The following is a 17,335-nucleotide window of genomic DNA, read 5'->3' as shown; positions in this document are numbered from 1 at the left end:
CAGATGTGCTCCTCTTGGCTGGCTGATTAGCCCGTGACAAGACTGGAAGCTGCAGCTTTTGTTGCATTAAAGCTTTGCTGGGTCTTCCCCGCCCCACTTCTTTCATGTCTCTGTGAATTAGCATGGAGCCTGTTCGGATGTATCTGTAATGTTCTGCTCTCATTATCGGTCTGTGTGTCAGGCTCTGTGGGGCAGATCTCTGAGATCATATTGTGGCATTTCCCCGATGCACTATGTGATCCTTGGTAGAACTTTCTGGAAAACAGGTCATGCACAATGAGGGCGAGGCATTACCATGGGGTAGCAGATGGGCTGAGAGAGTGTGTCTCTAGAAACTTCTTGTTCTGTTCACAGGAGCCAGCCCAGGAAGGGCTTGAGCAAGTGATAGTCAAAATGTATTTGACAAGCAACCTCAGGGTGCAGGCTCTAACCCATCTTTAGGAATGCTGAACATACAGAGCAGGGGTCTGGCACTTCTGGTTGGGTCTAGCATATGCCTTTTTTTTTTTTTTAATTTGTCCTAATTAGTTATACATGAAAGTAGAATGCATTTTGACACATCATACGTCAATGGAGTACAACTTCTCATTCATCTGGTTGTACATGATGCAGTTATCCAGGTCGTGTAATCATATATGCACATAGGGTAATAGTGTCCCATTCTTTCTACTATCATTCCTACCCCCACACCCGCTTCTCTCCCTTCACTCACCTCTGTTTAGTCCAAAATACCTCTATTCTCCCCATCCACTTATTGTGAATTAGCATCTGCGTATCAGAGAAAAAATCTCACCTTTGGTTCTTTGGGATTGGCTTAGCATAGTATTCTCCAGCTCCATCCATTTACCCAGCTTATGGCATATACTTTTTAGTTGCTGGCTGGTGAAAAGAAGCCTCTGAGGAAGGGCCTGCACTGCTGGAGAAGCAGGGAGCACCTGAAGGGCTTGGGTGGCACTGTTTTTTTGCTGCTCTGAAGGTATCTACAGTTTAGCATCGGGTACACACCAGCGCAGGCCAACTGGAACCTGAGATTTCTTCACTCCTCAAGTGGGTTTTCCTCTCCCAAGTGTGTCTTGGCCTATCATATGTGGGTAGGTCAGTGGTCAGGCTGGTATAGTCTCAACCATAAGCCATTAATGTCTTTGATCTGCAACATCTTCTTACCAATATGGGAATGGTTAGACCTCCATCCCAGGGGAGGCAGGGAGTTCTGGCCTCAGTGCCTGGCAGGGGCAATGCAGTGGGTTGGGGTGTGCTGTACCAGAGCATCAGCTCCCAGGGCAAAGGTTTTGCAGTAGATTCCCAAGATCAGCCTGTGGTCAGACCTCAAATAATGCATTTGGCCACTTGAGACCGTGCCTTTGGTGATGTTGGCATGTTGGACGTGGGGATGCAGTTTGGGGGTTTATAAACTATTTTCAGATGATGTGGCTAATTCCACACCTTTTGGTTTTACCCTCTTCATTGTGGTGTTCTTCTCTCTTCCATCCACTGGCTGTCCCTGGCCTGATTAGGCCCAGATGGCTCTGATTCTCTTTCCTGAGTTGCAGACCTTCCCAGCATCTCTGTATGGACCCTGAGCCCCACAACATGCTCTTTCCTGCTATGGCATCTTTGCTTCTTGACTCTTCCTTTGGAGCCTTCAATCCCTGGAGAGATGCTTCTTTCTAGTTACCCCATGGTCTTTTAATCAGATATGCCCAGGTGGGTGTGAACCCCAGCAGGGACCCCAGCTCATGTCTATTCCTGGGAGCAGTCTTGTCCCTGGGTGCGACATCCAAGGATCTGGCCACCACAAAAGAAATCTAGACACCCTGGACACCTTCATAGCACCAGCCCAGGCACTTTTCTGGGGTCTCTTTGCCTATATCTTTACTGTGTCCCTGTGCTGGATGACCACATGGATCTTCTTTCTTACTGGAGAAGGGAGTTGGCCCTGGGACTGGTTAAGGCTGCTTTTCTATGGATGTAGAGACCCTTCATCTGGTCATCTGTGTCTTTTAGAGCCGCAAACCTCAGGACAGGGCATCTTCCCATCTGACCTAAGGTGGTGTTGATGGGAGGGTACCCTGCTGGGACTGCGGACATTACAGGTCCTCAGCAGCTGGCATTTATTGAGAGCTTACCTGTGCCAAGCTCCTTACATAGACATATTATGTAATGATCACCAACGACCTATGAAGGAGGTGAGATTATTATCAACCCCATGGTCCAGACGAGAAGACTGAGGCTCAGAGTGAGGTAGACCAAAACAATAAAAGAGCTGGAGTAAAGCCGGGAACAGTGGCACATGACTTTAATCTCAGTGACTCAGGCCAGCAATTTAGCGAGACCCTGTTTCAAAATAAAAAATAAAAAGGGCTGGGGATGTAGCTCAGTGGTAGAGCATCCTGTACCAATCCTCGGAACTGAAAAAAAATAAATAAAAACCTGGAGTATAGCCCTCAGGATTCTGAAACCATAGCTAATTAGCTCTTGGGGGAAAAAAATGAAGTTAGCAGGGTGAGGTCTCCTTACCTAAGGGGAGGCAACTGGAAGGCATGGAGCAGGGCTGGCAGGCTTTTTCTCAAAGGACCAGACAGTACCTATTTTTTGCTTTGTGGGCCCCTGGTCTGTCACACCGACTCAGCCCTCCTCACGTTCTCTAGAGCAGCCATAGATGACATGTGAGCAAATGGAAGAGACTGTGTTTTAGTAGAACTTTATTTTCAAAAATAGATGTTGGGATACAGCTCAGTTGGTAGAGTGCTTTCCTTGCATGCACAAGGCCCTGGGCTCAATCGCCAGCACCACACAAAACAATAACAACAACAACAAAATGGTGGGTGCCCGGCAAGGTGGTGCACACCTGTAATCCCAGCAGCCTGGGAGGCTGAGGCAGGAGGATTGTGAGTTCAAACCCAGCCTCAGCAAAAGCGAGGCTCTAAGCAACTCAGTGAGACCCCCCCGTCTCTAAATAAAATACAAAATAGGTCTGGGGATGTGGCTCAGTGGGTGAGTGCCCCTTGAGTTCAATCCCTGGAACCATTAAAAAAAAAACAGATGGTGGGCTATGGACCACAGGTGACATCCTTCATGCAGAGGAATGAAGGTGGAGGTGGGGAGAAGCTGGACCTCTGTTCAATGCCCATGACAAGTTTGGTGCCCTTAGAGTATTTATTGGGCTTTTTCATCTCTGGTTTCTTCACGTCTAATAACTAACCACTGTGGGTTACTTACTAATTAATTCATTTTAAAATGATGTATCAAGATTCACATAAGACCCACATAGTATTCTCGGAATTAAAGACAGAGTGGGAATCATATGGGCAGGGTCCTGCCCCCATGGAGTCCACACCTGTGAGGACCACGGGGCTAAGATAGCCCTGGATAAGGAAATCACCTAGCGGCTCGTGTCAAGTTTGCAGAAAGTATACTTGCTTCCCGCTGTAGTTCCCCTAATTCCTCTTTGAGGACCCACTGGTTTCAAGTTTGCTGTCATTTGTACCCAGACTGAATCAAAAGGTAGGGACACGTGGTGCTGTAAGCCAGGATTTCAATATGTTTGTACTACATCATTATGCAACCCAGGCCTAATTGTGAATCATAATTTTTTCATTAACTGATCTCATTTTACTTGGTAATATCCATTTAGGCATTTGAGAGCAATAAAACTACATTTCTTTTAAATATTATATGATTCAGTTGGTTCACTGATTTAGAGTTTTACTACCCCCATTCCAAACGAATGAGTCATACATCTTTTTAGAGATAACAAGGACCTTCAAGATCATGCAAGCCGGTGCTTCTCATCAAGCCTGCCTCAGAGGGATGGAGACTGAGCCAGCGCACCCTGGTTGTGGGATAAAGCTGTGGGCAGACACCCCCCCCCCGCCCCACGCTGGAATCCCTCGCTTTGTCTTAGAAATGGGTGCTTAGTTTGCATTTTATTCTACAATTTATCATACTCTGTTTGATGGATCTGAGTTTCTTTTTTATATCTTTAGAAGAAATTGGTAACTGAGATGTCGTTAGAGGCCATGGGGACAGTGGCAGGGCCCAAAGTTGAATCCCAGCTCCTTCACTTCCTTCTTCGTGATCCTGAGCAAGTCTCTTGCTCCTCTGGGACTTGCTTACTCCATCTATGAAATAGAGATGATCAGGGTGAGAGGAGTCTATAAGGGGACATGCTTAGAGGAGGGTCTGGCTCATGGCAAGAGCAAGCACTCAGTGTGTGTTGGCTTTTATGGTCACGTCAGGGGTCACACGTATCCAAATTGAAGGATGTGGCACTGAGAGGAGGAGGGCTTGAGCTTCCTTATCCAGTGAGTTCAGCCGACACCTGGGAGTCCTGTTAATGTGTTGCTTTTACATCTCTCTCTCTCTCAAATCTCTGGCACCTGTATGCTCATCTACTCTGAGAATCATGGCTCTAAGCTACCTTTCACCCATGACAACTCCACCTTTCTAGCAATGAGGGCTTCCTACTGCTGGATCACCCATTCCACATTGGGAGGAACCCGGGTGCTACAAGCTCACTCTTTTGTTCCCAGACCTCGTTCTCTGCCAGATCCCCTTCTAGAAGAGTGACCTAAGAGGTAGTAGCAGCCTGCAACTCTGAGTGCCCTAATCTAGAAGACCTGGGGACCTTAGCTCCCTGCCTGTGTCCAGCCCATACTTTTACGAATGCTATGTACCTATCGACTCCAGACAGACAGCTGAGGAAATGGACATCCACAGGGGTCCTGCACCTGCCTCTCCTGTTCCTGACCAGCTTTTGCCTTCCTGGGTCTCCATCCCATTCCCGGCCTCTGGCTCATCTCTTACTTACTTACCTCCATATCTATAGCACAGAAGTGGGCCAGACATCTCTGACTAGTTTCTCTGACTTCAGGCTTTAACTGATTGCTGTCCTGGAGAACTAATGTGCAAGTCCCAGTCTACCACATGTCTGGCAAGGCCTGTTGCCCCCTTCCCCATTAAAAACAACAACAACAACAACAACAAACAGTTTAAATGACCTTCCCTTGCTATGGTAATCCTAGTTACCATGGATTGTACACTCCTTCTAAGGCATGTGCTGATCTAAGTGCTTTGTGTATGTTCTTTAATGTGACCCTCCCAGGTCTAGGGGGTTAATGTGTTCTCTGTGTCACAGGACAGTTGTTCCACTTAGGCAGGCTGAGTGGTTGTGGTGGAGCGGGATTTGAATCCATCAGTGTGTAAACCCAAAGCTCCTGCTCTTCCAGCTGGTGACGCCCCCTTCCGTGTTCTTGGGCATGACCCAGTGTGGGGCTGCCACCACAACATCCAGGGGTCCAGAGAGCAGTGCCCTGCAAGTGTAGCAGGCTGAGGATGGCTTGGCTGTCACCTGTGTCCTATTCCCTCTCCCAGTGGACAGAGCCGCAGGAGGCAGTGTGGTCGGAGTGATCACAGCAGCTCAATGCCACACAGCGGAGCTAGCCAGCTCTCAGCATGACCAGACAGGGCAGAGGAAAAGACCCCAACCAGCCAGCTCTCAGCATGAGGCCTGGAATAGGAAGGGTGGCAGGGGAAGGTGTGCAAGCTGAGGAAAGAGAAGCAGAAGTCCATGCTGAAGTCATGGGGCATCGGGCTCACATCCCCCAGCCCACTGGCAGACCCCGATAGATGTATTTCTACATCCCTATGTCTCGTGGTTGTTGGATGCGTGAAGGGATGTATTCGTGGATGAATGGATCATTGGGAAGCATGAAATTTTCAGTCTCCCCTCACTCACCAAAGAAGGGGCTAAGATTGTTGTGACCCAAGACCATTGTGAGGAAGGGAAAGTCGTTGTCATGGCATATGCAGGGGTGCACTCTGACCACTGTCTCCTTGTCCCTTTTTCCTCCAGAGGCTCCTGCAAAGCCTGAGGAGGCAGAGGCTGAGCCCTTCACAGACTCCTCTCTGTTTGCACACTGGGGCCAGGAGCTCAGCCCCGAAGGCCGGCGCGTGGCCCTGAAGCAGTTCCAGTACTACGGCTACAACGCCTACCTTAGTGACCGCCTGCCCCTCGACCGGCCCCTGCCTGACCTCAGACCCAGTGGGTGAGCAGAGTCAGTGACGGGGCCCTTGTCAGACCTGGGAAGACGGGTCCTCACAGTGCTGGGGACAGAGTCAGGACTGGGCGTTAGACTTTGGGGGTCCCTTTGCTCCTTTTCCTCTTGGAATCTCAGTCTTTCCATCTGCTGGGCAGGGGGAGGGCTTCCTTCTATTAGAGATTGTGAGGATTAATAACCCAATTTACTCCTTAAGGGCACTAGAATCATCTGGCATCCCCGCTAATATGTCATTTTAACCCAATTAGTTGCATTTTTATGAACAAATTTATTTTTTTCCTGTAAATTAGTTTTTTAAAGTACATCCATCTTCCAGGGCTAACAAGTCATTACACCCGGCAGAGAGTCTGTCTTGACTTCTCTCTTTGTTACACAAGGATGTTCCTTTAAGGTTCAGTTAGAATTTTTATGACTCCTAATTATTAAAAATGTGGGCACGTACCAGAGCTAGGAAAATCTCATTAACTCCTGTGTGCTCCCCCACACCTTCTTTTGCCCCCTTTCTCCTTATTTAAGAAATTTTCTTCAATCTGCAAACCATAGCTGCAAAAACTCTTCTCTGGAGTTTTTGGGAAATATTTTGCTGCTGGATTGGGAGACTGTGTTCTTTGAGGAAGAAGAATTTAATTCAGTTCCATAAACACTTAGGGAGCACCTGCTGTATGCTGTATAATTGAGTATGGTTATTCCTTGACCAGGGAGGACATGAACTTCACTTAGATATTATCCAGGAAGCCCTATTCTGTGCCAGCCCCGTGTAGGCCCCGGATGGAGCAGTGGATGAAAGAGTCAAAACTCTCCGCCTTCACGGAGCCTACATTTAACTTGGTTGGGAACAGATAGTAAACAAAACCAGTCAAATACCTAGCATGATCCAGTAAGTGCTATGCAGAAATTTGAAGTTGGGGAAGGAGACAGGGACCTGCTGGGAGAGGAGTCTGGGTTGCAATTTTGGTTTTTAATGGTGGTCAGAAAAAGTCTGAGATGGGAACTTTGGAGCAGAAATCAGAGGACCTGAGAAAGGCAGCCAGGCAGACCCTGTCCTGGGGAGGCGTGTGCCCAGCAGAGGGACTGGCAAGTTCTCCCCTGAGTTATTTGCATGTTGGGCATGTCTGAGGGGAAGGAAGGAAGGAGGCTGGTGTGACTGGAACAAGGAGGCAAGCGTTGGAGATGAGGTCAGAGGGGCACAGGAAGCAGATCCAAAGAGCAGTGGTTCTCCATCTTGGCTGCACCTTGGCCTCACTGTGGGATCTTGAAAAACAGTCTTGATCCTAGAGCCGTGTCCCAGACCAATTTAAGTGAGTTTCCAGGGTGACGCTAGGCGCCTCTGCTGTTGAGAGCTCCCAGGTGGTTCCACTGTGTGGCTCAGGTTGAGGCAGCAGGAGAAGGGTTTTGCAGGCTGTTGCCAGGGTATGGCTTTTGCTCGGTGAGGTGGGAATCCATGGGAAGGTTGGAGCAGGTTAGTGGCCTGATGGACTGTCATTTTCCAAGGCCCCACTGGTCATTGCGTTACTAGGCTGAAGGGGGGGAGGGAGGAAGCAGGGGGGAGCAGTCAGGAGGCTGCTGCATGCCCAGGGGGAGGTGGGGGGGCAGGGGCCTCAGGACACCATGGCCACAGTACAGGTGCTGAACTGGGGCTGGATTCTGGAAATTTCCAAGCTTCAGCTAAATGCCTCTCAGCCCACTAGGAGGGCTACAGAGACCAAGCCTGGGACTGGGGGAGAGGATCAGGTCTGACGTGGGGGTTCTGGAGAAGAGGGCCTTGGAGGAGTTGGGACCCTCTGGCTCCTGCAGGGGCTTGGCCAGCAGGAGAGCCAGGGACATTGCAGACAATGTGGCACAAAACACTGTCCCAGCTCAGTACATGTTTGTCCACAGTTAACGGGAGGACAAGAAGGAAGCCATGGAAAGGGTGGACCTCCATACTGCAGCTGTTATGACCATAACCGGTTGACATGGCTGGGCTTGATAAAAATGCCCTTCACACTGTAGTGAGGGGTGGCAAGGGGATGGTGTGGTCTTCCCATTTCAGATGGAGTAAGCTCTGTTGGTCAGCTATTCATCTCTGTGACCAAAATGCCTGACAAGAACAACTTAGGGGAGGATTTTGGCTCAAGGTTTCAGAGGTTTCAGTCCCTGGTTGGCCGACTCCATGGCTCCAGGCCTGAGGTGAGGCAGAACATCCTGGTGGAAGGGTGTGGAGGAGGGAAGCTGCTCAGACCCTGAAAGCACTGAAGCAGAGGAGTGAGAGAAAGGGTCAAAGTAGAATCCCAGGAGCACGCCCCCACTGACCTGCTCCCTCCAGCCACCTGCCTGTGGCTACCGCCCAGTAATGTATTCCCATTATTAATTCATCAAATGGAGTCACCCACTGATTAGTCACAGCTCTCATAATCAGATCATTTCACCTCTGAGCGTTGCTGCAGTAACACAGGAGCTTTGGTGAGGAGGGCACCTCATATCCAAACCATAGATGAAGTAAAGGAATCAAAGGAGCGAGTGTTGTGTCTCATGTCCCACAGTGGCTAAGTAGCCACGCTGAGCCCTGGACCCAGGTGCCTGCATGCCAGCTGCCTCTGACACTGACCCACAGCTGTGATCTTGCCTGTGCACAATGCTGCTGAGAGCTGAGGCCCTTCACCCTGCGTTGAGAGAGGTGCTCTGCCTGCTGTCACCTCCAGTGCAGTGTGCCTGACAGAGGGACTCTGAAGGACCCTCGGTGGGCAGAAATCTGTAGTTTCTTCCCCAGCTGCTGGAGGACTTTCTCTCTGCAGATTCAGAATCTGCCCCACCCTTCCATCTGCCCAGACTGGTCCCTAGCTTTATCTCCTTCCTGTTTGGGGAAAGATGCGATCTGGCTCACTCTGTTTCCTGGCTGAGACAAGGGGTTTCCATACCTGTTGGCCCCTTTTCCTAGACTTTTTCTAGTTCCTGCAGGGACTTGGCCAGCAAGAGAGTCAGGGACTTTGCAGACAATCTGGCACAAAACACAGTCGCAGCTCAGTACCTGTTTGTTCACAATTCACGGGAAAACAATAAGGAAGTCAGGGAAAGGGTGGGCCTCCCTACTGCAGCCTGTTATATGACAATGACAGTTGACATGGCTGGGCTTGTTAAGAACGCCGTCACACTGTAGTGAGGGGCGGCCAGGTGACGGTGTGGTCTTCCAACAGACATAACACTCGCTCCTTTGATCCCTTGGCTTCAGCTATGGTTTGGATATGAGGTGCCCCCCCAAAGCTCCTGTGTTACTGCAGCAATGCTCAGAGGTGAAATGACTTGATTATGAGAGCTGTGACTAATCAGTGGGTGACTCCATTTGATGAATTAATAATGGAAATACATTACTGGGTGGTAGCCACAGGCAGGTGGCTGGAGGAAGCAGCCAGTGGGCAGGGGGCATGCTCCTGGGATTCTACTTTGCCCCTTTCTCTCACTTGCTTTCTCTCTGCTTCAGGGCTTTCATGGTCTGAGCAGCTTCCTTCCGCCACACCCTTCCACCATGAAGTTCTGCCTTACCTCAGGCCTGGAGCCATGGAGTCGGCCAACCGGGGATTGAAACCTCTGAAACCTTGAGCCCAAATTAACTTTTCCTCCCCTAAGTTGTTCTTGTCGGGCATTTTGGTCACAGAGATGAATAGCAAAAAAACTGCACCTCCCCTACTAGGCAGGGAGCTGAGCCTTCTCACCCCTCAGTGAGGACCCTGCAGAAGTGGCTTTAGCAACGGTGGTTTCTCTTTGCACATGGTTTCTGGCACACCTGCCTCCCAGCTCACGTACCAAACACACACACCCGAGATGGAGGGCTGTTGATGAACCACTTGAGACAAACATGTGCTCAGGTAGGACAATGCCTTCCTTTGTCTGGCAATTTCCACAAGAACATTCCTGTCTCATAATAAGTAAGGCCGTTGCTTGGCTCACCCTGTCTAATTCATTTTGGAGAATATTTCTTCTGACTTTACTCTTATCCTATTTCAAACATTTATAGAGCTGGAGCCATGTTTTTAGGCAATTGTTAGGTGCTGTATTTACATCAACTCCTTGGCTCCTCAGAGGGACTTTCTGAAGTGGGTACTATGATGGGTCTTCATTTTACAGAAGAGGAAACTGGGGCACAGGGGGGGATTACATGACTTGCCCAGAGTCACTAGTGGCAGGGTTGGGGAGGAGCCCAGGCAGTCTGACAACAGAGGTGTCCATCCGTGTCCCTGTCATGGGGGTGGTGGGCCTGTTTTAACGTAGCTGCATTTGCTGGCCAGTTTGGGATGGATGAAGGTCTGCTTCTACATTTTGGAAAAATTGTTTTAGTGAACATCAAACCCATTACCAAGGCTCAGAATGATGCCCTGAATATGACTGTTGATAGAATTGGACTGAGGTGCATGAGAGGGAGCCCCATGTTAATGACAGTATCCAAAAGCGCGTTGCCATAGGTTCTTGCTTCTGCCTGAGCCCCTGTGCTCCCCGTTACTGCCCATTGGCTGTGGGGGTCTCTGTCCTCGGAGGGTTCCTTGGATTCTTTATGTTGTTCCTGGTGTTCTTGGTTTTGCTCTTCTAAATTCTAACCCTGATGTTGTGCTCGACTTGGTCCTGGAGGAGAAAGTGGATATTCAGAGTCTGCCCCATCCTTCTGTCTGTCCAGGCTGGTCCCTAGCTTTGTCTCCTTCCTGTTTGGGGAAAGATGCAATCTGGCTCACTCTGTTACCTGGCTGAGGCAAAATGCCCAGTACCTCAGGCATAGGACACTACAGAACCAGAATGGGAAAAGTTCCTCCAGGTGGCTGCTGCGCTTTGTCAACTTATTTATCCAGAAAATGTCCACTGCTCAACCAGAATGGAAAGACACCAGAAATGCATCAGACAGAAATAGCTTCTGGAGTCTTCACTGAGGTCAGCATCCACATGGAAGCAGGTGGGAGGGCAAGAAAACTTGCTGATGACTTCCTGGTGCCCTTAGGAAGAGTCACCTTGAAAGCTTCTAGTGAGGCAGGAGTCTGGACTGGATGGATGGCCCATGGAGGCCCTGTCCCTCCATGGCCTCTGTGGCAGGAAAGCAGACCTGGAGAGTGGCATCTTAAAATAGCCCTGCTTTCCAATGTTGACTCCCTTCCCCTGGGAAAGGAAGGACATAGGAACAGGAAGCACAGTTTTCTCAACCTCATGTACAAAGAGAAAAGACAAATTTCCTTTCCCTGTACCTCTGGGGAAATCCAAATGTCACTCATTCTGCATGGATGTACCAGGGGCAGAGTAGGCCCCAGAGCCACCTGGGGATGACAGGACATCACTGGCCTTTCTGGTGACCCTCATGGGCCTCACCCCATGGAAAGCATTGGGGCTGGGCAGGGATGGCCTTGCTTCTTCCCATGTTGGGATGACATGGAGCTGCAGGGGTAAAGGGAAGAAGTACAGCATCCCAACCTGGCTGGACTTTGCTCTGTCCTTATGTCACCAGATGCAGGTGCCAGATAGTCCATGCCTTTCTCTGTGTGCTTCCTCCTGCCTTTTACTGTTTACCTCCTTGGGGTTCAAAATAACCCACAAAGGACATAAAAAGGAAAAATATCTAGCCTTGATTGTGGCATGAACGTTTGTCAATACTCATAGAACTGTATATTTAAGATCTATTTGTTTTGCTTCATGTAAATCAACATTAAGTTTTTGAAAAATAAAAGCATGAGAAAGCCATCTGATGAGTCCTTTGAATACATGGTGGAGTGGAGGACGGAGGCACCATCTTTTGGGGAGGTCACTGAGAAGATGCGAGTTGTGGGGAAGGGCATCATGCAGGCTTGAAGCCAGCTGTCCAGCTTGGGGCAATGAGAGAAGCTGGGCTTCCTGCCCCAGGGAGAGCCAGCAGGTGGCACATCAGTGCCCCTGGTGCTATTGTGACAGGCACATATCACATTGTTTCCTGAAAGTTATAGTTGTTATTTCCAAACAGGGGCCATAGGAGAGACTAAGGGATGAGCAATTGCTCTGTGGGGGATTGTGGGTGTGGGTAGGAGAAGAGGGGCCCAGGTCTCCAACTCCAGGGCTGCCACATTGGCATGGCAACTCTGTGGCCTGCTCCAAAGAAACTCTGGGTAGAGTCCTAGACAGGCAATACTTTCAATACTTCCTGCCTCTTACTAGATCTTTAGTGCCTCCTGAGCCTTGTCAACAATGACGTTTTCTCTCTCTCCTGTGTCCCCTGAGGTCCATGTCCTTCCCTCCCAAGGGTTAGGATGGACTGGCTCTTGGGCTAACAGGAAAGGTTGGGGCACTAGGTATTGGTAAAGGAGATACGACTATTGTCTGCAGCCTGAGTAGGAGAGTCTGGGACAGATTCACACATAAACTCTCAAAGGAGCCCAGGTCTGGAGCTGGAGAAATCCTGTGCCAACTTCAAAGTGGAGAGTGTGGGACAGGATGAGAACAATGAGAGAGTATAACCCAGAGCCAGGGCATGGGTCTCCTGGGCATCCCCCAAAGTGGCTATGGGCGCTTCCTGCCAGGATGGTGGTGGCAGCCAAGGTTTGTCTGTGTGGACTGGGGCGCCCTGGAGTCTGGATGGGCAAGGCTGGTTCAATAGTGCACACTCTAGTAGATATCATAGATCTCTGAACTTTGGGAGCCAACAGTGCCAGTGTCATTGGTAGATAGAATCGTGGTCTCAGGAAGAGGTCCCTATCCTAATCCCCTGAACCTGTAGTTGTGCTACATGGCAAAGGGGAAGTAAAGTTGCTGATCCTATGACTTTAAAATAAAAAAAATTATACCAGACTACTGGGTGAGCCCAATCTAGTCAAAAGGGCAATTCAAGGTGAAAGAGGGAGGCAGAATCAGAGAGAGATGGCCACTTGAGAAGACTTGACTAGACACCGATGGCTTGGAACATGGCAGAGGGCCGAGAGCCAAGGAGTGTAGGCAGCCTCTAGATCCTGAAAAACAGATTGTCCCCTGGAACCCTCAGAAAGGAATGCAGTCCTGCCACCACCTAGAGTTTAGCCCTGTGAGACCTGTGCTGGACTTCCTGGGCTCCAGCACTCTAAGGTGATAGATTCATGTTGTCTTAAGCCACCAAGTTTGTCCTAATTTGTCATAGCAGCACCATTAGTACTAGGAAACTGATATAGCATGTGAACTGGTGCACGGGATCCTGGTAGGGAAGGGCTCTGCACTTGGTTTCATGTTCCTGTCACTGTTTAAATTCTTAAAAACATCTGCATAAGGGACACCACAATTTCCTTTTGCACATTATGTGACTGGTCCTGGAGTTTGAGTGGATGCTCCAGGTGGGGCACTAGGATCATCTTGGAATTAGATTGCTGGACCATCAGCTGCCATGGGATAATGATTCACACAAGAACCCCCACTTGCTCACTTATCATGAGCCAGGTGTGTTGTGCACGTGCTTACTGCACATCTGCTCATTTAACCTTATCCTCATGACTCTCTCAGGTAGTTATTACTGTTCCCATTTTATGGAAGAGAATGTACAATATTTGAAAGTTTCAGATTCCTGTTTAAGTTCCCACAAGAGCTACCTGGCAAAGCCAGTGTGTTTATGTGTTCCTCGTCACTCCAGGTCACACGTCATCCCCTTGTCCCACCCTTCCCAGGTCCAGGTGAACTTCTCTAATTTGGACTCTGGTCTCTGGAGAAGATGCAAAAGTTGGTGTCCTCTTTGGCAACAGCCTCAGGACGAAGGGGTAAAAGAAACATCTTTAGTGATGACTCTGCTGTTGCATTGAAAATGCTAACTGCACAAACCTGGCTGGGGAAGGACGCTTTTAGCTAAAACACCTTGGGAAAATACTTCTGGTTCTTGTTAATGTTAACCTCATTAGGGGTCAGTATGATGTTGTTCTTGAAGGAAAAGTAAGCTTAAGCTATATTAATAGAGTGTAATATCTTAAAAGAAAGAGGTGATTGTTTTGTTCTACTTTGCTACTCAGATCATAATTGCAGAAATGGATTTTAAGGCAGATAGAGGAAGTGGACCATTTAGAGGAAGATAATCCAGGAGAGAAACTGGGTTACATGACAGATGATACTGGTTCTTAGATTGAGGAGTAGTGGTTGAAACCTGGCTGCCTGGACTCCAAGGATGGATCTCTTGTTTGTAGGTTAGGTGACCTCTAACAAGTTACCTGCCCTCTCTGTGCCTTCATTTTCCTATCTGCAAATTAGGAATAGCAATACAAAAACTGAAGTGCAGTACCTGCGGAGTCTGTGGAACACTGCTGACATGTGGTAGCTGCTATTTGATTTTTATTATCTGGGCCTCTGACTTGTAAAAGAGATGACTTGAGGGGGACCTGATCGTGACTTAACTACCTGAAGGACCACTATGTGGATGAATAGCACATGGCACAGGACTCTGCCCTGGTGATGGAAGAGATCGGGGTCACACAGGCACTGTGGCACTGTGGGACAGGTCAGGTGACGTCCCCAGAGTATAATTTCTCCCCAGCCACAGAGATCTAATGCCAGATCTGGCATCAGAGGTTGAGCCCTTTGGATGCCACCTTCCTCTGCCCCAGCCTTCTTCTGCCCTGACAGATCTGCTGTGCTCCACACTCAGCTGTAGCTGACTACTCATCCACAAATTCACTACATAGAGACATCCGGTCCCTAATATGACTTTTTCTTCAGAGTTGTCTGACTTTATTCCCTAAGCAACTATTCATTTAACTTCATGGATCCCATATATCTCAGATCTCTAAGATGTTTGGGGAACAAATAGTCTCCCTGCTCCCTGTGCTGGGAATTATTGTAAATGATCATTTTCCCTATTGGCCTACTTACAATCTACATTTATTTATGTAGCAGATCTTTTCCTCTAAATTGGTAAAGTCAATGGAAAGACTGTTGAATTTCTGCCTCTGGAATGGAAGTTGAATAATTTGATGATCACATGTACTCAGTGGTTTGCTCATTGATGATTCATGGGCCAAATTCTGTTCTAGAGCAGGCCAGACCCATTTCTGTTGTATGGTAGACTGTTGAAACTCCCAGTTCTCAGATGTCTGTTATCCCTTCCAACATCTTGCCAGGTCCCTAAAGTCCTGGTAAGTATCCCCACCCTACCTCCATTATCCCTCCTCCACTCCGCTGGCTCTTGCCTGATCTCATCTTATTGCTTAGCCAGGCAGGGAGTCAATGTACAAACTCAGGGATTCCATTCCTGTCCCATCCTGTGGTGGAGTTCCAGCTCACAGACTTCTCATAGTCTGAATTCATTCTACTGCTCATGAATTCAAAGATTCGCTCACATGTCCATTCATCCAGGCAACCTGTATCTTCTGAGTTTCTACTCTGGGCTGGACAATGTGCTAGGAACATATGCTGTGTGGATATGTCCTGATATTATATGCAACTTATAGCCCAGTGCAGATACTGAGGTTTGTGCAATAATCACATGTAAAAATGCATTGCAATCACATGCAAATGGCATGAAAGAAAAGCAGAGGAGCAGAGGGTTAGAGTCCAGTCCAGGAAATGAAATGAGCTTTTCTGTATAGGGATATGAGTGTGTATTTAGGGAGTGAGGAACCAAACTTATAAGGGTGACCACAGATGCTTGGGGTTCTTTACAGGCAATACAGACCTGTAACTACAAACACAGAAGCCAACAACCATGCTTTGGAGATGGGCACTGTAGCTCAAAACATCCTGGACAATGATAATCTAACATCCTTTCACTTCTGCTCTAACAATAGCTCATGTCCACATCTAGAGTTCACTCGCTGTCAGAGTTCTGCTTCCTGCCCATCATTTCAGCTGCCTTGGAGTTTTGCTTACTGATTTCTCAGGATATCTCACCTTTATCCTCCCCATTAGAAAGGACTTGAAAGGGTTACTGGTCCTTCTTTGGTACTATGAAATCTGGCTATACAGAGCTCTGGAGCTAGGCTGCCTCAGTGGCTGACAGATGGCCCAATGATAGCTCCTTTGAGTTCAGAAATCAATATCTGGTCCTATGAGTTATGGACTAAATGGTGAGGCTACCAGGAAGAAGACTTGGAAACCTTTAAACAAGGAGTTCCCAGAATTATTTACCTCGAAGGCAGCAGTGTAACAGGGAGATAATTTTAGGTTCTTGGTGTTCAGCAGTGTTTATTGTATCTGTTCATGTCATCCTGCTAGATGTGCTATCTCCTCTTCATTTTTCATGCAAAATGGAGTAACTCCTTCATTTTGCCCCTCCCACCAGGTCTCTGGGGTGCAGGTAACAGAGCATCACTGTCTCACTGGTTGCATCTCTGGTTGGCATGGAGAGGCAGGTGGAGAGTGTCATTCAGCAGGGATTAGGAACAGGCTTTGGAGTCAGATGAACCCAGGATTAAGCCCTGGGAAGTGACTTACCACCTTGATTTATTTGTTAAGCCGGGACAATAATGTTTACTATATAGGATTGTAGGAAGAAATGGAATGGGCCTAAAAGATTAAAAAGTATCTGTGTATCTCTTATGGTTTATGGCTTATTACAGTCAGGAAATGTAAATGTTCACTATTAATTTTGCATAGAGCCCCTGGGCAGTAGGGATAAAACAGAATATTGTCTCTTATCTCTAGAGGTTATAGAGATGCAGGCACCAGCCAGAGGGTGGGAAAATATTGACGGTTTATGCCCAGTATCTCCACCTTCATATTTGTGTTTCATGAAGTCCAATATCCAGAGCTGAGAGGCCTGGGAGTCTATCTAATCTGGAAGGCCCTGGAAGAAGCTAGAAGTGTGCCCAGGTGAAGGTGAAGCCAGAGGAGGATTAGGAGAGTTCCTTGGGTGCAGGCAGGAGGACAGTGGCTGGCTTGAGGACAGTGGTGTCTCCAGGGGGTTAAGAGGGCATTGCTGGCACTGGGCCAGACTCTCTCCCTGAATTCGTGCTCTAGGTGGCCAATGAGGTCCGCCCTCTGTGTTGACTATAGCTGAGAGGGGAAGGCCTCTCTGGAAAAAGCCTGGGAAAAAAAGAGGGAAAGGATGGGCCCCTTGGGGTAGTGGTGACCTGCAAGTATCACTTTCTTGCTTGCTTTGTCCAGGTAGGTGTGTCCTCTGCATTCTAATAACCTTAATGTAGTTGAGACCCTGTTGTCAATGTGCACCAGCAGACAGACCCCAGCTCATGACCTACTTTGATCTTCCTTCTAGAAGAGGTCTGTGTAATCCTCCCTCCCCATGGGTTATCTGTTCTGATGCCCTGAGACCTTATAGATTTGCTGAGGTTGAGGCAGGAAAAGATCTGCTAGTCCAATGTGGAGGTGCCCGGCTGCAGTGGATGATGATACCT

General features: G+C 48.5%; 1 protein-coding gene across 1 annotated transcript in view; it reads left to right on the top strand.

The window, feature by feature from the left end:
• Positions 1–17,335, top strand: part of Galnt18 (polypeptide N-acetylgalactosaminyltransferase 18) — a 333,826-nt gene that overhangs the window by 159,398 nt on the left and 157,093 nt on the right. The window contains exon 2 of the mRNA XM_076844211.2: positions 5,855–6,047. Within this exon, the coding sequence (XP_076700326.1) occupies positions 5,855–6,047 (193 nt within the window). The remainder of the gene's footprint in view (positions 1–5,854; positions 6,048–17,335) is intronic.

Source organism: Callospermophilus lateralis, chromosome 2 (genome assembly GCF_048772815.1).
Source record: "Callospermophilus lateralis isolate mCalLat2 chromosome 2, mCalLat2.hap1, whole genome shotgun sequence".
NCBI classification, from domain to species: domain Eukaryota; kingdom Metazoa; phylum Chordata; class Mammalia; order Rodentia; family Sciuridae; genus Callospermophilus; species Callospermophilus lateralis.
Note: the sequence above shows the minus strand (reverse complement) of the source record. Positions and strands in the feature narration are given on the sequence as shown.